The 22,360-nt window shown below is 42.8% G+C and overlaps 1 protein-coding gene across 6 annotated transcripts in view; it reads left to right on the top strand.

Moving 5' to 3' along the window:
* The window catches only part of qkia (QKI, KH domain containing, RNA binding a), a 92,867-nt gene that overhangs the window by 29,992 nt on the left and 40,515 nt on the right, over positions 1-22,360 (top strand). For all 6 annotated transcript variants that reach the window (XM_066666775.1, XM_066666777.1, XM_066666773.1 and 3 more), the window contains 2 exons: positions 13,644-13,760; positions 19,203-19,346. In XM_066666775.1, coding sequence (XP_066522872.1) covers positions 13,644-13,760; positions 19,203-19,346 — 261 coding nt within the window. The remainder of the gene's footprint in view (positions 1-13,643; positions 13,761-19,202; positions 19,347-22,360) is intronic.

Raw genomic sequence — 22,360 nt, 5'->3', positions numbered from 1 at the left:
CTCTGGTGCAGTTGGTTAAAAATGCAAAACAAATCACAGGCATCTACACAAAACAAACACAGGACGTGACGTCTGAAGATGTGACCACAGTCGCGCCGTGAGGAAACAGTGCGTTAAAAACAAATAGCGATCCAAGGACAGACTCTGAACGTCGCTCTCCGGGCGGTGGAGGTATTTTGGGTGTCGTTTTTACTCTTTTATCCATTTCATCACCTCTGTGTGTGTGTATACCTGCAAACAAACAGACTTTTATTGTTTGGTCTGGGTCCAGGGAACTGAACTACAAGTTTGAACACACCCTGATATCAAGTGATAGTACTATGCAAATATTTTATGTAAATCATGGTCCTTTTTGTTGTGTTTGACTGAGAATATAAACACATACTTGTTCTTTCCTAAGGCTTTAAAGCTGAGTGTACTGTGCTGGGGTAGTGATTGATGGTTGTGATGTCACAGCTGCCTCTGAGTGGTCAAACCTGTTAACAAGGAATTGACAAACTCTCATTAGATTAAATGTCTGTACTTTAAACACATGGCAGTGTTGATAAGGTGCTTTTATTAGATTATTACACGCTTAGACACAGAGTTCCTCAGCACTTCTCAGATGCTCAGGTGGTTACTACACCTCCCTGACCGGCGTGTTACAGAAGTAGGACTACATTACTTCTGCATCCTGAAACCCCAGTGTGACTGTTTCTGGCTGGGTGTGTGTTTAGGAAATGGAGTGTGTAGGGTGCGAGGGCCTTGGGCTGAGTTTGCTCTTTGCGGTGCACTAATCTCAGAGCTGGATTTAATCCAGTAAATAAGACGTCTGTGATGTGTCACACTGATGGGAGGTAAATGATGCACTTGTTACCATTAAAGGAGTAAAAACAAAAAAACAAATAAAATAAAAAAATCTATTAAATATATGTAGATATATTAGAGACGCTCTCTAATTCACCAGAGCTGTGCGGAGGTCACTGTTTTAGAGTGTAGCTGATTTAGACTTTACTCCAACAAGGACTTTAATGTTTTAATGTTGAGTCTGAAGCCTGGTGGAATGGAGCATGGCCCACATTTAGCCAAAAATACCAGAATCTCAAAATTAAAAGCCGAATACCTACAGAACGTACGGATAACCGACTGGCCACCGACTTCCATTAATTACACATGACATCAAAGACATCCGGTCATTGCTGAGATGACGTTTGATGTGTTTGTGATGAAGGTTTGTAATTAGTCGTGTTGATTATTAAATAATTGCAGTCCAATAGTTTAGAAGTCAGAGGTTTACACTAATATTCACCTGTTTGTGCAACGTTGTTTTGACCTTATGTTCAGCTGTAACCCCCCCCCACACACACACACACACACACACACCTAATTTGCAGGTTATTACTGAGGCTTTTGAAGTGAAATGACTCCAATTGAGCATCTCAAATGAGTTCCAGCTTTTCTTGAATACCCACTGATTCATCAAATCCCGTTAAATCTCTCTCTCTCTCTCTCTCTCTCTCTCTCTGAAATCTCCAGCTTTTCCTGTGACAGTTGAGACATCATCTGCGGATTTGCTCTCATTTTTAACTGTGGATTGTTTGCGTCGACGTGTCGCGTTTCCGTCTCTCGCTCTCAGACGCATCATTAAGAAACTTGTCATGGTTCCCTTTGGAGAATTTCTCACCGGAGATTTTCTCATATTTAGTTTCTTAATCTGCGTTTTCTGGTGTGGGTGGGCTTCAGTCGGACGTTGATTAGTTTTGAGACCTTTCATATTAGGATTTGGAGCTTTCTGGAACTGACAACTAGGACATGACACCTAGCTGGATCACGGTCAGAGTCCACGTGGAGGGTGCGGAGGGCGGCACTCGGCCGTATCACTGTTTCAAAGCTCGCTTTCTGCAGTTGTTATTAATGGATCCAGAGATTTTCAAACACCATCTTTATTTTTAAAAGTTTCCCAAATGATTTCCCAGACTGTTGTTTCTGGTAAAAACATATCAAACTATTTTGATGATTCTCTATTGTTTTAAACCATCTTTTTCACTCTTAATTCTTCAGCCTTTTTAAAGTATACACAACTGTGTTGCTTCACTGGTCCTCGGTGTGTGTCCTGAATGAGTATTAGAAGTGGGGGAAGTGATCATGGCTGTGGACATTTGCAGTGAACTCTCAGATAAAGGCCTCTGGACTTAAACTGAAGAGTGTAGGGGACGTGAAAGTTCAGACAACTACGTCCTCGCTGAGGCTAGCAGTACGTACTAATGACATACAAGTAAAAGTAAACATTAAATAATGGAACAAAGTGTTAGAAGCGTTGTTTTATAAGTGCCTCATATCCTCAGTAGAAATGTCCTTCTGTTAGAATCATCCATCGTGATGTTATTCTGCCGTTTCACTTGCTCTTAAGCTCATTACAGATCATGAGACGTTTGTGATGCTGGAGTATTTATGGAAATCTCTGGAGCATCCAGGTGAGGATTTTCAGTGCAGCAGGAGGTTCCCACAGGGGTGTGTGTGTGTGTGTGAGAGAGAGAGAGAGAGAGGGCGAGAGAGAGAGTTTGTATTAAAGCTGTAATTGGAAGCCACAGTGGACTCTCCTTGGCAGGTGAACAAGAAGCTTCTGGTCTGGTCCTCCTTGTGTGTGTGTGTGTGTGTGTGTGTGTGTGTGTGTGTACACACAAATTGCACTGGGCTCATTAAACAGAGGAGGAGTGACATGAGCGCCGTTTGTGTCCTTTTCTCCTCACCCGTCCCATGCAGCTCCCATGCAGGGGGCAGATGCGCAGTCGGTGAGCGAGAGGAGGCCGGCGTGCGGTCGGTGAGCGAGAGGGGGCAGATGCGCAGTCGGTGAGCGAGAGGAGGCCGGCGTGCGGTCGGTGAGCGAGAGGGGGCAGATGCGTTGTCGGTGAGCGAGAGGGTGGGCCGGTGAGCGAGAGGGGGCAGAAGCGCGGTCGGTGAGCGAGACGGGGCAGATGCGCAGTCGGTGAGCGAGAGGAGGCCGGCGTGCGGTCGGTGAGCGAGAGGGGGCAGATGCGCAGTTGGTGAGCGAGAGGAGGCCGGCGTGCGGTCGGTGAGCGAGAGGAGGCCGGCGTGCGGTCGGTGAGCGAGAGGGGGCAGATGCGTTGTCGGTGAGCGAGAGGGTGGGCCGGTGAGCGAGAGGGGGCAGAAGCGCGGTCGGTGAGCGAGACGGGGCAGATGCGCAGTCGGTGAGCGACAGGAGGCCGGCGTGCGGTCGGTGAGCGAGAGGGGGCAGATGCGCAGTCGGTGAGCGACAGGAGGCCGGCGTGCGGTCGGTGAGCGAGAGGGGGCAGATGCGCAGTCGGTGAGCGAGAGGAGGCCGGCGTGCGGTCGGTGAGCGAGAGGGTGGGCCGGTGAGCGAGAGGGGGCAGATGCGCGGTCGGTGAGCGAGAGGAGGCTGGCGTGTGGTCGGTGAGCGAGAGGGTGGGCCGGCGTGCGGTCTGTGAGCGAGAGGGGGCAGATGCGCGGTCGGTGAGCGAGAGGGGGCAGATGCGCGGTCGGTGAGCAAGAGGGGGCTGGCGTGTGGTTGGTGAGCGAGAGGGGGCAGATGCGCGGTCGGTGAGCGAGAGGAGGCCGGCACGCAGTCCATGAGCGAGAGGAGGCCGACGCACCACGCAGCAGGTCCCCGGACGGAGCTCGGCTGACTCACATGTCACTGCATTCACAAACAGATGATTCTGAACACAGTGTACACACGCGGTTAAATTATTATTGTGATGAAGGGTGTAAACAGGTGTGTGTTGTTACAGAACACTCTTAATGAAATGCATAGATCCTAAAGTTAATGTTATTTATTGTTGAATCTGGAGATTTGCTTCAGAATCATGCATTTGTTTCTAAACCAGCCAAAACAGTATTAAACGAGTGTGTGTGTGTTCCCCGAAGACTGAGCCAGGATGAGTATCATCTCCTCTGCTGTGTAATTGGCTGCCTGTGTGCTGTTGTGTTAGTCCTGTCAGAAGTTTTGTGTTATTGATTTATGATAAAACACACTTGCTTCTCTCTCTCTCTCTGCCTCTTTCTGTCTGCCATTCTTCTTTCTCTCTCTCTTTGACTCTGTCTGCCTCCCTGTCTTTCTTTCTCTCTCTCTCTCTCTCTCTCTCTCTCTCTCTCTCTCTCTTTCTCTGTCTGTGATCCACATGGAAAGGTAAAACACAGCAGCCTCCATTCACTGTAACTTCATGGTGCACAGATTCTGACCTCTGGCCTGCGGCCTTGCTGCGCTAGTGCTATTTGATTCTCTCCCTCTCTCCCTCCCTCTCTCTCTGTGTGTGTGTGTGTGTGTGTGTCCAGACTGCAGTAGAAATCCCTTGATGAACAGGTTTCCAGTGAGAGACAGGGCTCTGATACAGCGCTGAAACCCCAGCACAGAGCTCCACACTGATACAAATATTAAACGCTCCGAGGCAAAGGGACACACTCTAGTCTCTAATTCTTATTTATTTATTTAGCTTGAAATTTCTCTATTTCTACCCCCCACCCTCCTGCTCAATCCTTCTCTCTCTCTCTCTCTCTCTCTCTCTCTCTCTCTCTCTCTCTCTCTCTCTCTCTCTCTCTCTCTCTCTCTCTCTCTGTGTTTTAAGGGTAAATTATAGTCAGAGTGTTGCATTGAGTGCAGGTTTAACCGGTGTTTAGTTTGACTGCTCCATAGAGTCTGTTTTTATTCTCTCCCTGTCTCTTTGGCTGTTTTGTCTTTAGTTTTTTCTTTCTCCCCATTTTCTGTTTACCTCTTGCATTTTTCTTCTGTGGTTATCCTTGCTTCCCTTATTTTACAGTCTCTCTCTTCCTTGAGCTTATGCCATGCAAAGTGTGTGTGTTTCCCCAAACACTCTTTATCTCAGTTTTGTGGAGAGCGCACTAAAGACCCCTGAGCCCACCATCACCTAACACTGTAAATTAAGCAAGGGAATTATACTCCGGGGGGAGAGGGAGGGATGGGGGGGGGGGGGGGGGGTTAGTGTGTGTAGTGCCTGTTAGTGTAATTCTGATAACTGTGGCTGAGAGTTGTAAATCTGAAGGGGTGAGTTATATAAATGAACACATGAATCTGTGGGTTATTCTCCATACACCAGCGGAATGGACTGGGGGCTTGAGAAATGAACTTAACTGTCCCCCACCCCTTGGTGTGTGCTGTTTCAGGGTGTGTTCACACCTGCACTGTTTAGTCCGGTTTAATCGGATTCTGGTTGGTTTATGTAGGTGTGAATGCAGTAATCGCACTTGGATGCAGAAACGCAAGAACTGTACTGAGACCCTCGAGAGTCGAGTTTTCAGAAACATTCCCCCGATGTTAATCACAGCTGCTCTTTTAAATCAAACGTAATCAACACAAATGATGTTTTCTGAGATAAATGTAATGAAATATTCATGGATTAAAAGCCTGTACGTGTCCACAGTGACCTCGGCCTGTTCTCATTCAGTTGTCCTGTAATGTTGTGTTACACAGAGCTGGAGCTTGTTTACAGGTTGTAAAGAGGTGTGTTTCCGTCAGCGAGGGTGAAGCTCGAGAGTGTGGTGTAGAGTCTGCTGATGCAGTGGAGGACATCGACTTTTTTTTTTTTTAACATTTTACTGTACTAGTGTGAACACTAAGGCCTTGTAAGTGCAGCAGTACACACACACACACACACAGATGGAGGGACATATTATTCCTTGCTGTTCTGTGGTTCTACAGTAGGTTTGAACCCTCGACCTCAGCTCTCCAGGGGATTGATCTGGATTTTGACCTCTGCTCTTCTCCTGTCTTCTGTTTCTACAATGGGGGGTGTGTGTGTGTCTGTATTTTTCTCGTGAACACTTTGGACCGATTGAATAAGTGTAATGTTTTGGAGTGTGCCAGTGTAATGTAGGAAATGCAGTTAATTTTTCTCCTGGAGAAACCAGGGGAGTAATAAACATAAGTTCAGAGTGAGACTCAGGGACCTGTTGAAGTCTGTCTTCTCTCTTCCTTTCATTGTCTTTTGATTTTGTTTTTTTGCTTCTTTCCTGTCTTTCCTCTGTCTGCTTCCAAATGAATCACGTCCTTAAAGTGAAGCGGTGTGTTTTCTTTCCAAACAAATTCAAGTCTTCTCAGTGGCGTAGTTAAATGGAACAGAGAACAGAGAGCTGTAAGTGTTTAGAGAGAGAGAGAGCTGCAGTAAGTTTTAGTCGGTCGTCCATCTCTGTCCGATATTTGGCCATTGGCCCTCGGTCCTGTTCGGCCTTGTTTTATGTCCCTGTAGCTTCACTTTTGAGATCACACACACCCCGTTCTGGCCTGTTTTCTTGGTGAAATAAGAGACGGACATTACTCGTTCACAGCCTCAGCCAAACGTGCTTCCTCTGCTTCTCAGTGCTGTGTTTATTGTAGATTTGGAAAGTTTCACTGTATGAAGTTTATTATTCAAATAAAGGCTAAGCTCCACTTAATGGACCTTCATGAGTATTGCACATTATTTTAGTTACTGACATATATAAGTATGAATTAAAATGAAAATATCATTGTAAATTTGCTTTAAAACTGACAATTTTATTAAATTGCCAGAAAACACCAAGCTCGCAACGGAAATTCTTGAACGCAACCGCGACGTCACTGGTGGACAACAGCTGAACAACACCGCGGTAAAACACCGTTATGACTGACTGTTATGACAGTATCTAGCTAGCGATAAATAACTAACATTATTCCTGACAATAGCCTAGCAATAAGCTAAACTCAAATTTAGAGGTACCGTTCTTGTAAATGTGATCGAAGTCGAACTCGAATTCATCTGATACTATAAACCTTCGTAATGCAGCTACTTAGCCGAGTATAATCTGAGCCACCGAGTTTAGCAAGTCAAGCTAACGTTAACTAACACCAACTAAAACACTCACCCTGTTTACCTCCGGGTGGACCAACGGTCTTTTAACCCTTATTCCTTGAATTAGTAAGAAATAACGTGTTTTCTGACTATCAATAAACACAAGTTAGGAACTCAAATTCCACTGTATTTATTTGTTTGACACTTTCATATCGCTGGTGCTTAGCGTTTAAAGGCCTGACTTCACCACTGATTGTGGGTATGTGAGGGAGTGTGGTTTATCTGACACTTTCTGTACGGGGCACTGTCCTGTGTTCAGTTAAAAACAATCAAACTTCGTATCAGAGTTTAAAACGTAAATATTAGTCCTGTGTTTTAGAACAGGGGCTCAGTGTGTGATGGTGCCTCACAGCCTTGAATTAACCCGTTTAATCCTGGTGGATTATTTACACCGGCTGCATTCTTTCTTTTTAACTGTAAATATAAGACACTTTGTCTTCATGTGTCCTCTTTGGCTTTATGTTGATTATAAAAATGTAAGTCTACAGTAAAAGTCTTACTCTGTGTCTCTCTCTCTCTCTCTCTCTCTCTCTCTCTCTCTCTCTCTCTCTCTCTCTGTGTGTCTCTCTCTCTCTGGTTTGCCCTTTTAGGTGTTTACTGGAGCAAAAATGGCTTTGTGTGTGTGTGTGGGGTTGGGGTGTGTATGTTGTGATGTGGTTTGCTGGTACTGAAGGGGGTAGCAAAGTGGAATTTTCCAGAAATCTGCTCTTGTTTTGCTCACATTTACCCCACCCTCTGCTCTCAAAAATGAGAGGAAGGTCTCAAAATCCAAAAACCCACGTGAGGCAATGAACAAAAACACGTCACGGAAAACACGCGAGACTTGATCCATAAACGCAGATTCAACACTTTACAAATACATTTTAAATTCGAGACTTCGGCTTTAGAAATATATTCAATATACATTTAAATGTATTTATTTTTGCGTCAAATGATCTATGAAAAGCCAAGTCGTGTTTGTGGATGTGACTGTATTTGTACAAACTGCAGACTGTGAGACACACACTGGGACGTGAACAGTGTTTGTGACCCGTGTTTAAATTGTGGATTAAAATGTATGCATTTGTAAAGTATTTTGAGACGGATCTCTCTCTGTACTCCATCTGCTTCATGTTCCTCCAGCTGCTGAGAGATCAGTTGAGCACTGCTCATGTTTCTCACTAATATTTTAGTCTTTGCATTAGTGAATATAATAGTAAATCTGACGTCTCTTCCACGCGGCTGATGTGAACGCTGCAGCAGCTGGTGGAAGGTCGGCTCTAGTGAACATGGAGTGTGTTGGGTTTAAGCTGCTGTCCACGTTTGTTAACCCCTTGGAGTCTGAGGTGATCTGACACGCCTTGATTTATTTATTTATTTAATTATTATTATTATTTTTTTGGGGCTGCAACTAATGATTATTTTGATAATCGATTAGTCTGCGATTATTTTTTCGATTAATCGATTACTAATCAGATAAAAAGGAAGACAAGCCAAATTTGGTTTCCTCTCTGTTACTAGCATATTCAGGATACCATCAGTGAGAACAGCTGCTTGCTGTGGTGTGCAGATCTTCTTCAAAACATAGTCAGCAATGCTGGGCTGTTTTTATCTGAGGTGAGAGAGAAAGTGTAGATATGAACATACACCTTTTTTTAAGTTAATAACTACTGAACTAAAATGCAGGGGGCTTGTTTGCTAAGCGCGAGTGTAATATCAATGTACTAAGAAAAACAAATGTTGTTTAACTACTCTAGCAGGCTCTAGTAACATTGAGTGAGAGAAAAAGTAGAATTAACTTACTATACTTAATCTCTTTCACACACAGCTTCAACCGGCTTCATTTTCAGATGCTCATGCAGTGATTTTGTGCTGCTGTACCATGCGAGATCAGCTGTGCACATGTTGCACCTAACGCTGTTCCTTGAAGGCGTTAATGTAAAGTGTTCCCATACTTTTGATGACTTGGGTCATTAATTATTAAATTAGTTGCAAACTATTTTAACCATAAATTTTAATAGATTTAATCGATTAGTTGTTGCAGCCCTAATTTTTTTTCACCTACCTAAAGTTTGTTCCCAAAAAGCTACAGATGCCAATATTCAGCGCAAACCCAGCAACAATAATGTGAAAGAAGTCTGTGCATTTGTTTGAGACTAAAATGATCGTTTTCACACGTCATGATCCTCCAATCAGAGCAGCCGGATTATTGTGCTGTAATCATATGAACACACTGAGTCTGAGAGAGACAAGCCGCGTCCTATTCATCTTTCTAGAACATCCAGGTAAAAATACATCTCTATTTAGCCTCCACACATTTGAACAATAGACCCTTTAAGGTTTCTGGGCTATGTTTATTGTGTTTCTAGAACAAAAACTCGCTGAGCAGCGGAAATGTTTGGTACAAGTTCTGATTTATCCCCCACCGGCGGGGGCTGAGTTGCACATCTCTGAAATCTTACTGGAAACTGTCCTGTGTCTTTACTCATGTATTTCTGCTTTTTCCCTCCTTCTGTCTCTCCAGTTCTCCCTCTCTCATCTTTTCCCTCCTTCTGTCTCTCCAGTTCTCCCTCTCTCATCTTTTCCCTCCTTCTTTCCTGATGTATTTTGGTGAATAAATGGTGGCGTCCCCTTCTGGCTGTAATTACTGCCTGGTTCCAGTATTCAAAGTGAGCAATTTCCCCCAGTGCAGCAGGCCCCTGCTCTCTGTCATGTCCAATCAGCATCTCTCTCTCTCTCTCTCTCTCTCTCTCTCTCTCTCTCTCTCTCTCTCTCTCTCTCTCTCTCTCTCTCTCTCTCTCTCTCTCTCTCTCTCTCTCTCTCTCTCAAACACACACACACGATAGAGGAGAATCCTCTCTCATTTGCATCAGAGCAAGAGATGGAGCTGGAGAGGAAAAGAGAGAGGGGTAAAGGAGGATAACAGAAAGCAGTGCCGTGGACAAAATAATATTAATAATTAGCTTTATTTGTTAAACACTTTTTATTAAGTGCTTTACAAAGCCTTAAAAACAAGTCATTTAATGGTAAAAGCTTGTGACGTACTGAGAGAGAGATGTTTATATTTTAATATTCTTATCTATTAATAAGTTGTAAATTATAAAAATATCTGCAGCTGGATGCAGAATGAAGATGCTGTAACTTGAGGAAACCTTGTTGTTTTATTTTTTATTTGTTTGGGGTTTTTTTCGACATAGAGACAGTCCTTGTGTCTGAGTTGAACCTGCGCTGAACCCACACCAGCAGGAGCTCAACACTGGCTTGTTACTTCAATATTATTGAATTTCAGCTTTGTATTAAAACGTCATTAAATTTTAACACTAGGGCTGGGCAATAGTTCAATATTTATATTTATCGTGTTATAAAGTTTCAATAACAGTTTGATTTTTAAAAACATTTTCATTATTTAAATATAGATTTCCAGCCTGTCACTGACTGACGGTCATCACCAGGCGCCGCTCTCTGTTCATTTCACTCAGTTTTAAAGTTGGTTTAAAATACTAACATTGACTAAGCCATGAAGCTTTTGTTTGGTGGTGGTGTCATGTTTCTTGAAATATATTGTGATATAGATTTTGACCGTATTGTCCCACCCTGTTTAACAAAGTTGTATTCCAGAAATGGAACAGGAAGTAGCTCAGAGTCTCTCCTGACACTGGGCACGTGGGAGCGAGAGTGTCACTGATCCTGGTCAGTGCTAATTATTTTATACATCATCCACACTGTCTTCTCAAAGCAGCCTGATGTTGAGGGAGAACTGTCTCAGTAGCCGTTATCGTGATCAATATTGTCCCCAAAATAATTGAGATAAATCATAGTTATTTAAAGAGTATCTTTTAAAGAGAGGTTAAAAACATAGTTATTAAGAATACTCAGAAATAGGAACTGGAATATAAAAGATGTTTAAATATCCTAAATAAATAAATCATCATTAAAATAAAGCCACTGTTTGTTAAAGAGATCCACATAACGGCTCCAGAACAGAGCGAGCGTCTAAAACACTGGAGACGTTTATTCTCCTGTAAAAACACACACAGTAAACACACAGCGGACAACACTGAGGTCAGCAACAATCACTGAGGACATGTCCGTGTATCGTACGATAAATCAATAACGTGATCATTGGGACACAGCTACGTTTGGGATAAAAGAGGGATTCTTTTATTTTATTTTTATAAATTCTGAGAGAGGGCTGTGTTCCTTCAAGTCCCTGCAGCAGGTCGAGTTGATGATGTCACAGGGTCGATGATGTCACCGTGAAGGTCTTGGCCGGTGGCTTCTTGTGCTTCAGTAAATGTGATCTGAACAGACAAGTCCTTTAGGCACAGGCACACACTCACACACACACACACAGCTTCTAATCTTTGATTTTAAAGGATTTAATATGGGAAAGTAGGGTTTGTTATAGATTTTATTTAGAATAATTCAGCAAAAATACATTTGCATAATTTTACATACAATTACTCTATAACACAATGTCCAGTTTTTGCTTCTTTACTGAAACTGAAAGAGAAGTAGATGAATCTAACAAACTTTAGAAGACTAGATTGCCTGTAAATACAGCACTTTTACAAAATATTGGGCACCATAAATCTATAATAATAATAAAAATTATTATTATTATTGTAGTAATTACTATTATTAATTCAAATGTATCATCTCTGTAAATGTGGTGGTCGTATAAAATGATATAAAATTACAAGAAACCCAAACACAAATACAGTAAATTAATGGTAAAATTATGAATAAGAGGCCATTTTCTTTCTAAAAAGTAGACGCTGTGTTGTGAGCGAGTGAAGATCAGTGTTTCCAGATGTTCATCCTGATCGTATGGATTTGTTAAATCTACAGCACACTTCAGTTAACGCTAAACCGAAGCAGTGAAGCGTTTAAAATGTTCTTCGTGTGTGTGTGTTTATCGGGGGAATGCTGCTGTAAACATGTGAAACCACTGATTTGAGTGAAGTGAGCCCTGTATTTGAACTGTGTTTATTTCTGATTATCAGTTTCACCACTGACCACACGCCCCGGGTTTCCTCTCATGTTCAGATCATTTCAGTCACGCTTCAGAGCTATTAGCTTTTTCTTTTCTCTGTTTCAACAGAGAAGACACTTGCTTAGGAACTTTGGGGAGCTGAGAGGCTTGGCTTCAACTTTAACATTAAAAAGGCTTTGGTCGTCCTGAGGTTGTGAAATAGGGAGACGTTTCCAATAAAAACAGCCTTTAATATGCTTTTTAATATGTTATTTCTGTAATATTTGCAGCCGTCTCTTTCTCTTTTCTGCATTTTTCTCATTCAGTTTTATATGAACACAATTAATAATAGATAATAAAAATACTCTTGTTGTCATCAGCGCTAGGGTTAAGGAGTTTAAGAATATTTTCAAAAGAACAGATGAATCTTGATGAACTCACACTTGTATACACTCTCTCCCTCATAATTAAAATACCAGAGGAGCGTATCATTGTATGAAAGTGTTCTGTTGGGAAATTAGTGTCGTATAAATGACTGGGCGTTTCAGTCAGACTCCATCATGTCTCTTCCACGGGTTGAAGGGGACACGACTGCCAAATAAATATAACCTGGACATCCAACACCTGAAATAAACAATTTTCATAAATGCTTCTTAATAATTAACAGGACTGTAATTAAGGGAATCAGTACTGGTTTTATTAATGATTCAAATATGTATCGCCCCCATATCACTCAAATACTTTTTCTTTCAACCTTTTAGATTCCTGCAGTAGCTTTATGGTTCAAAATGTAAGCGGCAGGTTCTACACTGCCCTCTGGTGGAGAATGAAACAGACACTCATGGTTCTTTAACATGAGAATGTATAATGTTAGACAGGCTTTTTGAATATCAGCTGTGTGTTTATTATTTTAAGCTTCTATATCACAGTATTTTTATAAACGTCATACTCTTCCTACAACAAATGATAGCAAGATTGTTATTGTAATAACGTTACAGTGTACACTGTAGAGGAATGTGTGGTGCTTTTTAGCATTACATTTAGATTCTGGTGTAATTTGAAACCACAGACTGAGACCCATCTCTAGCAGGTAACCCTTGGTTAGATAATTAACATTTACACAGATGTTTCATCAGTAATTCAGGTAATTTTGATCTCTAGTGTTTCAGAAATGTCCTTGAAGCTCATACCAGGTTCATAATGTGTCATTAATAACCCTGTATCTTAATTTTTGACTCATGTTATTGTTGAGTGGACACACAGCTCCTCCCCCATGGCTGTTTTTGTATTTTATTTTGTGTGAATTATACTTTTTTGTGAACAAATGTTTTAATATTTTATCTGCTCCATAAACCATATTCATACACATCACAAAAACAAGGAGCATACATTCACGCAGGGATCTCTCTCACACACACACACACACACACACACGCACACGCACACACAGAAAATAGCTTTCTACAGAAGTGTCAACTGCATAATACCAGACACTGATATTAGCTTCACTAGCAACGTTCCTTTATATTATATTATTTTATATTAATAACAGAGAATCCATGCGCTGAGAGAGAGATGTGAATTATTTTTAAGAGTGTGTTTCTGTAGTCAGCACAGCTGCAGAAGCTAATCACACACACACTTCCAGCAGCAGCAGCTTGGCAGATTTCAGATGGGGAAGAAAAGCAGATGCATTCAATATAGTGTTTCCCACAGACAGCGCCACACACACACACACACAGAGTGCAGCTTCCTCTTTCCTCAGAATTACACACATTCACATGCTAATCTCTCTCTCTCTCTCTCTCTCTCTCTCTCTCTCTCTCTCTCTCTCTCTCTCTCTGCAGTATAATTTCGTGGGGAGGATTCTGGGGCCGCGAGGTTTGACGGCGAAGCAGCTGGAGGCGGAGACGGGCTGTAAGATCATGGTGAGAGGAAAGAGCTCCATGAGGGACAAAAAGAAGGTAAAACACCTCCTCATCCACCTCCTCTTCCTCTGCCCATGTAATGATGAGCTAAAACTTTTCAGACGACTGCTCATTCATCATTTCATTCATAAGCAGATTGTCCCCCATTTTACGTAGCTCCCACTCGTCTGAGAAAACTTTACATCCAGCTGCAGGCATTAGAACACATTTCCACTGCATAGTCCCTGCTCTACTGTTCTCTACTCTGTTAGGCCCTGCTCAGTTCTCCACTCCTTTATAGGGTGTCGGGTGTGTCCGGTGTCGTTAAGGACTGAACACAGCTCCATCATCAGTTCAGACAGATCAGTAGAGTTTGTTCCTTCCTTGTTGCAGCGTCCAGCTCTCACTGGATTCTTTCATCGGCCACCGATCCAAGGATCGTTTGAACCTCTTCAAAAGACAACGGCGTAATTTTATGAACTGCGGTCGTGAGTCGGATAAAAACAAACGTGATCTCTGCTGCAGCTGGAGATTTTACAGATGGAGAGTTGGTGCTGGTCGTCTGCGTTGTGTGGTGTAGTGTGACGACTCTCTCTGGACAATCAGCGCTCTGCAAGGTTTACACACCACGGTTTAGTCCCTACTCAACTCGCTCTGAACCACGAGAGAACAGCCGCTAAACAAGAACCCGCTTCCAGAACCAGGACCTGATTCACCTGGTGGAGGAGGAGAAAAGAAGAGTTATGGAGCATAAGGACCATGCAGTGGAAAATCAGTGAGAGTTGGGGGCTCGTGTTGGGGATTAGTTCTGCATCATAAACACCGCTCCATCAGTGGTACTGGATGTAGCTCAATCACTCCACAGAAGGTTACAAACCTTGTGTGTGTGTGTGTAAACCTGAACGTCTGTGGGTGCACCTTTAAATGAGCATTATACAATCTTTAGAATATTAAGTGTGTTTGTATATTACAGTAGCTTCACCTTTCCCAGAGAGAGAGAGAGAGAGCAGTGGTGTTTTAGTTCATTCAGCTTTGTTGGTTTGGCCACTTTCTGCCCTCAATAATTCAGAAAGCTACTCACTCTCTGGAGACTGAAACCACACACACACACTTTCTCTCTCTCTCTCTCTCTCTCTCTCTCTCTCACTCACACACACACACACAGGCATGGAGTCTGGGAGAAGGCAAGTGAAACCCAGGAATATTTTCTCCCTGCTCATTGACTTTTGATATATTTTGTACAGTACTGCCCCACCCCCACCTCACGCTCTTACACACACACACACTCTCCCCCCCTCATGTCCATGTCGTGTTATAACTCGATTACAGTGCGTCACCTCCGCTTTGGATTCAGACTTCCATAAACAGTGTCTCCGTCCTCTTGAGAGGATTTCCCAGCATGCTCTCTGCTCACAGCCCGCCCCTCCCTCACGTTCACACTTTTCACGTGTCATCACTTTGCCTCGGTGGACGAGGGGTGACCTTGAAGAGGGAGAGACAGACAGACAGAGAGAGAGAGTCAGTCTCCGGTCTTGCTGCAGTTCTACACTACAGTTCTACACTACTCCATCTGTGGCTCTGCATACTTTATCACCCCGTTTCCACCTGTTTTTCAGCACTCAGGACCCCCACAGAGCAGGTGTGATGTGGTGGATCATTCTCACAGCGCTGCAGTGACACTGACGTGGGGGTGGTGTGTTAGTGTGAACTAGAGGACGGATTATAGAGAGAACCATATAAGGTTGTTTATCAGGGTGTGTGTCTCTGTCTCTGTGTGTGTGTGTGTGTCTCTGTGTGTTTGTAAGGTCACACACTGATGTCCCTGTGATTGGTCAGCAGACGGGAGGTGACTTTGATTGTCCGACAGATAAGACTGAATCACCATTAAAGTTGAATTTGCTGACGGGCTGAGAATTATGGGATGGCTGTGACGTACCTGCAGTGAATGGGGAGTTCAGAGAGAGAGAGAAATTCAGTGATTCACAAATATTTACCGTGATTAAATCTCTTTATGAAATGATTGCGGTCTCATTCACACTTTTCACTCATTAATCTATGTTCAGTTCGCTCTGCGTTCACAAATGGAATGATCCTGGAGAGGTGTTTACATAGTGAATTCACTTATTCTTAACACTACTTTAGGAAAGCAGGTTATTTTTATGATTTTCATTAATTCATTCCTTCATCTTCTGTAACAACTTCAGGAACTCTCACTGGACAGACCCAGGATTACAAACTCACTGCCCATTCCACCTTAAACAGCACTGTAATTGCATTTCAGCTTGTTTGTCTAATTTGCAAATAATTTTTGAGGCTCTTTCTACTTTAAATGGTGCTCGATGGTGTTCTGTGGCCAACGTTAACATTCATTTCCCCCTAAAATGGTGCATTTTCTTTTGTGCTCTAGGAGCTTTTTTGAAATGAACGCCTCTTAAACAACACCGCAGTTTGGTCTCTGTAGCAAACGAATTTCCACAAAAGCAATAAAATTGAGGTTTGTACGGCTCTGATACTGATCACCTGTTAAACTAATCCTAATACAGTGATCTCAATCTTATTTTAATCTCACGCCACTTTTACAGCTTCACAGACGGCTCATTTAGGTGTATTTTAACTGAAAAATAATATTTTAAATGTTATTATCTCCACGTTAGGGCAAAGGGAGGGGAGACGTGGGAGACAGAGAGAACGGTGAGGAAAATTGAGGAGCACTGGTGACACTGAACGACTAACACAGTTTTCGACCATTAGACTCCTGCCATTTTTAATTAATTTATTTTTTTTATTCTAAATTTTGAATTAATGAATGTGTTTATTTGTGTTCCAGTGACACTAGTCTGTTCATAACATCATCCCCTGACACATGAATTACTTTAAGTTAGTCATATATCACCCTAAAATGAACGTATCTACATTGAACCTAATAACGTCTCAGTTGTGAAGAGTGTAGTCAGGGTTCATTCGGTCTCGCCTGATAAAACCCACTGAAGAAATGTGATTAAAGCAACACTGTCGTATTTTTAATTTAAAATTACAGCTTCAGAACCATTGTGATGCTCCTCTGAGTGGTAAAAGGGAGCACGGAGCCTCTGTTGTTGCTCCACCACTTTTCTGACACTGAATTAAAGTAAAGATAAATAACTGCAGATGTGACACTTGATCCATGTTTCCCTCCAGTCTTTAACAACTCCACATTGGCCAGTTGTGTTAGAATTCTCTTTCTGAAGTAGCGTGGTTTTTTGTTTTCTCTAAAATTGATAGAGTCTGAGCCTGTAAGGAAATAATTCTCAGAAACACTTTCGTTTCTAGGAAACGTTTCTGCGAGGTTGTATTTAACGAATGGCCTACTTTATTGCCCTCTGCTTTTACATCTTTGGATGAAGTCTTGTGAAACCCTTGTGAAAATGCTCAAGAAGTGTTTTACTAATGATAGACCAGCCCCTGAGTTCGGATGCGTTTGGGATGTGAGTGTGCACCAGATCAAATATTGTCCGAGTCACACATCACATTGTGACGGTTATTTTGCAAATGCAACTTTTATAACAGGAATTACACCTTCGTCTTCGTCTGCTTTATACTGACTTTCTCTATATTTCTGACTGAATCAGCACACATCAGAGCCTCGCTGAGTTTTTGTCCCTGAACAGTTCTCAATTTTATTTTTGTGCTTCCACACTCTAGATTTGTCCCTGGTTCGATGGTAAAGACTGTTTTAGTTCTGAGGGGAGGAATAAGAGCAGCTGCAGTTTGCTGTGGAGCATTCACAGGGCTTTAGAGAAACTGAAGCATGTCTGCAGTTCAGAGTTCAGGAGTGGAGACTGCCTCCTAACTCTGACAGTGAGAGTGGTGTCACTCGCTCCTTAAGTAAACCCTTCTGTCAAACCCCTCAGAAAGAGATCTGTGTAACTGTGTAGAAGATAATGGAGAAGTGGGGGTCTGGTGTCGCTCCGGTGCTGTTTTATTCTTTCTCGCTGCAGAGTAGGAGAATTTACAGAAGGAAAGTGGGAGAAAAATCCATTTCTCCTTTCAGCGTGCGGTTTATTCCAGCCTTTCCTGAATGGCAGGGCGAGAGAATTGGGTGCTGAGAGGCAGGCGGTGGGTAATTGTTGGTTTTTGAATGGAGCTGGAGCTGACGGGCTGCTGCTCTTCTGAAGAACCGCGGACGCTCAAGAGCCGCTAATGGCTCTCTTTGGAGCTCATTGTATAAAGCGCCTCGGCGCCGAGGTTATTCACACCTGCCTCCTGCCCTCCTCAATCACTCGGTCCGCGTGAAAGCACAAGAGAACACAATACACACTCCACAGGTCGTTTGTAGACATCTGTAACCGTCAGACCACTTCAGATTTGATGGAATCGTTTAGGGCTCTGACTGGAGCTCCTTGGAATCACAGAATCCTTCATCGTTCCTAATAGAAGACTTGGCAATGGGAAAATCCTTTTTGTAATTTTAAACACAACTGTACAGAGACTTCTTTATTTCCATAAAGAAACAGTAATGAATTACAGTCTGTAGATTCACACAGTCATTGCTCTTTGTTGTAGATTCAGGATGAACAGTGATTTTTGTAATTTACATAGTATTCTTTGTAGTGAATTTTTGTGTTCCTGGAAAAGCTCTTTAGGAATCAGAGGAGAACTCAGCAGTGCTGTGTCATGTAACACCAGCAGATGGACCGCAGTAACACAGCGTAGCAAACTCAATCTGTATCGTTATTGAATATTGATATTGTTTTGGGGCCGTATCGTCCACCCCTAGAACTCGGGACTTTCATAGCTCCAGACAAAACTGAATTTATTTCCCAAATGAAGCTGTTCAGAATCTGGAGAATCCGGGTACAGGTGTCAGTGCAGTTCTTTGGAAACGGCGCTTGTAGATTCTTTTGAACGTTACAGGATTTAACTTAAATGCTATGTTACATTTTAAAAAAACATTTTAATGCATTTATTTCACATTTCCATTCAAAGTCACTTCAGAAGGCATCGCAAACCAAGACTGAGTCGACTCCAAGAGATTCGACTCTGAATCACTGGACGAAAATTGATACGAGCGACTCACAGACACTGGACTAATTGATTCTTTGGGATTTGGTTTTCTTTAAATGAAGCAGTGAGCAGGACCATGGCCAAATGTATCTGTGGTTGTCTGTAACCCAGGCCTCTTAAGTTTTAATAGCAACAAGGTTGTGGAATGTCTTCTCCGACTCCGTAATGCGAAGAAAAGCGGAGCCACCTTCGTTTTGCCCTGCGCCTCCTTCTCACTGCTGACTGCAATACATCCAGCCTGTCAGCTAGTGCAATAAAATGTGTCAGTCTTTCTCTCTCTCTCTCTCTCGCTCTCTCTCTCCCCCACTGTCTGTCTCTCTCCCACTGTCTCCCGCTGTCTCTCACGCTGGCTCAAAAGCATGTCGTTGTGTAAGACAATCACGTTCTACAACTGTGTCACAACCGCTCATGTCTCTTTCTCTCTTTCTTTTCTCACGCTCTCTCTTCCCCCTCCAGGAGGAGCAGAACAGGGGGAAGCCAAACTGGGAACACCTGAATGAAGATCTCCACGTGTTGATCACGGTAGAGGACACACAGGCCAGAGCCGAGATCAAGATGAGGAGAGCCGTGGAGGAGGTGAAGAAGCTGCTGGTGCCGGCGGTAAGTCACGTTCTATACGTCAGCATGTGTTTACTTCAACACACAGGAGGGAGGAGGGCTCGTTTTTCAAAGCAGGTTTGATAAAGTTTCCCCACGTTTTCCTCAGGGCACTGGCTTCCAAACATTTTCTGCAGTGATCCTCTTTTGTAGGAGAGAATATATATCAGTCCCCACCCCCCTCCCACACATGGATACGTCTTTTACTTCCAACTTGATTGAAGTTTTATTTTAGAGACTTTATTTCATACAAAACTATTCGAAATATTGAACGAGTTAATTTTGAGTGTCTTTTCTAAGCCTCAGAACTCTTCTTGTGTTTGCGGTGCATCTCCGTGGGGCACAGGAGGAGTATAAAATGTCAGAGAAAGGCTAATGCAGATGGTGTGCTCTAAAAGAAGAAAAACATATAAAACAATAAATATTGTTGAAATATATTGAATCGTATTTGTAACTTCAGCCTTTCAGCTGATGATGACATGAAATGACAGAACTCTTGGGCTGCTTCAGCATCAGAACATGGCACTGAATCATAACACAAGTCAGAAACGATGACCGTCCAGACCTTGGCCTGAGGAGGTTTCTTCTAACTGGACTTTACTGAATTCTAATGAAATCCTCCTGGTTTAGACCGTTTAAAGATGGGGATTTCGCTGTGAACTTAGAGCATTAATGCTTCTTTTTTAGGTTATTTTTGTTGAATAAAAGGACAACTGTGATTTTCAATACGACATAAAGAAATGACGAAAGGATGTTTGAATTTAGAATTAAACATAAATGGCTCTGTCTCAGTGAAAGGTGCTGTGATTTTTCCTCGGGAGGTTTTCTGGGGGAAGGTCTCTGTCGCTGTGGCTCTGTCCGAAGCCTGGCAGCATCAGCCAGGAAACAGTTGGTGGTTAGGAAATTTGGCCGAGCGTAAATCCGGATCCGAGAGTGCTCCGGAGGGATACTGGGTACATAAGGACCGGATTTAATCCCGTACCGGATCAGACCTCCGACCTGCTCCTGCTGTGTCATTCTGGGATTTTTATCCAGAATTCCTGCTACGGAACAAATGGCGCAGGGCAGTGTGAATATTTCTGTTCAGGCTCCAGCTTGCTCTGGTTTTGTGTGTGTGAGATAGCGCCGCTCTACCTGTGGAGAACAGAAGGACAGGCAGGTGTGAGTGCTGGTTGTTGCTGTTGCCTGCAGTGAATCATGGTGGAGATTTCTGACCTCCTGAAACTGAGCCACAAAACCCCACCCCCCTTCTCTCTCTCTCTCTCTCTCTCTCTCTCTCTCTCTCTCAGAGCAATATTCTCTGCCTCCTACATTTTTCCTTCATTTTTTTTATTGCTTTTAATAAAAACATCTCCACAGTGCGTTCAGTAAACGCCACGTTCCCCACATTTACAGCAGATCTACAGTCAGTGACCTGCCCCCAGACTCCACACAGGAGAAAAGACACGCTCCTTTTATTGCATTTATCTAAATATTTCTTTTCTGTCTTTTGTGTTTCGCTCTGTAGACGCCTCCTTTAAATCTGATCTCTCATTTCACTCACATTTTGGATTTTTGTCTCGCATTCCTCATTCCTTTCTGTCCCTCTCTTTTGCCCATTATGCACTTGCTCTCTCTCCCTCCCTCCCCCTGACAGTGTAAATTTACCTCTCTCTTGTTTAGACATTAATCTTCCATAAAATGCTTATCATTCTTTTGTTGTTTTCTCATTGAGTGAATGAGCTCTTTAATCCCCACAACACTCTCTTTCTCTCTCACTCACACACACACACACACACACACACACGGTAGTGTTCAGATGCCTCGTGGGCGAGTAGTGAGTAAAGAAATACACTGTCATTCTGTCCACTATTTTTTTCCCTTGAGATTTTATACACTCTGGAGATCAATGTTAAGCTCTCTGCTCTGAGACACTGAAGAGGGGTCACGTGACACACTGTAAAACACACACACACAGATGTCTGACTCTTTAGCTGTAATCACCCAGCTGAAAGTTCAGCACAGAAGCAGAATCCCACATTATTGTTGTTGTTATGAATTTGGATCTTGACTCAGACCAACTGAGATGAGGATGTTGCTCTATTCCTGCTCCATAGGGAGGTAACACTGACTTATTTTTGCTGTTACAGTTCCATTACTTAAGGTGGAACTGACTCTAGATTAAGGAGAGCGCTAACTGCATGAAAGTAAACACAGAGCGAAAGTGCTACAAAACTAAACAGCTCGAGTTACTGTGGGAATTCAAACAGTGAATAAACACTTACAGACAATTTACACTTCAGACACCAACAAGATACAGTCGCTTCTTACTCACACACTGCTCCACCTTAAAAGATAGTCGCTTCTTACTCACAAACAAGATGCAGAGCTTGTGAATGAACACAAACCAGAGAGACCAGCAGCTATCCAGAATCTTAGATGCTGCCTTTAAATGAGGTTTTGGGGGTTCATGGAATGTTTGTCACCCCATAAAGAGCTCACACTAACAGATCAGGGGTTCTTTTCTCTTTTCCCCTGTTGTTCCCCTGCTGTACTGTGTTCTCCACAGGATTTGTCCTCAGCGACAGTGTATTTACTCTCAGCACTGAGACGGCTGTGGAATATTAAATACATGTCCTGACATCGCTAACATTGTTTACACAACATAAGTGTTAATTTTATGATGTGTTATTGCAGATAATTGCCCGTGTATGTGTATGTGAGAGGGGGGGGGTGGACAGTAATGTCCTTTATTACAGCAGAGTAAATATGATTAAAGCTCGGCAGGGTCATCTTTCTGCCTCCGCTCCCTTAATGAATGGCATCTTCTCCTCGTTTCCATGCGTGAAATCGTCTTTATTAAATATCTGCACAAAACAAAAAGGGGTCACGGCACATAGATAGTGTGTGTGTGTGTAAGCCCCTGCAGTTCTCACAATGGCCTTCAGGGTTTGTTTTATACACAGTGATTTTTCTTGCGTAGAGGATTAACTCTTTAATGCTGCATCTTTATTAAATTAATTAAATGTTTGTTTTAA

Source organism: Hoplias malabaricus, chromosome 1, assembly GCF_029633855.1.
Source record: "Hoplias malabaricus isolate fHopMal1 chromosome 1, fHopMal1.hap1, whole genome shotgun sequence".
In the NCBI taxonomy this organism is placed as follows: domain Eukaryota; kingdom Metazoa; phylum Chordata; class Actinopteri; order Characiformes; family Erythrinidae; genus Hoplias; species Hoplias malabaricus.
The sequence above is the reverse complement of the archived record's forward strand: the minus strand, read 5'-3'. Positions and strand labels throughout refer to the sequence as shown.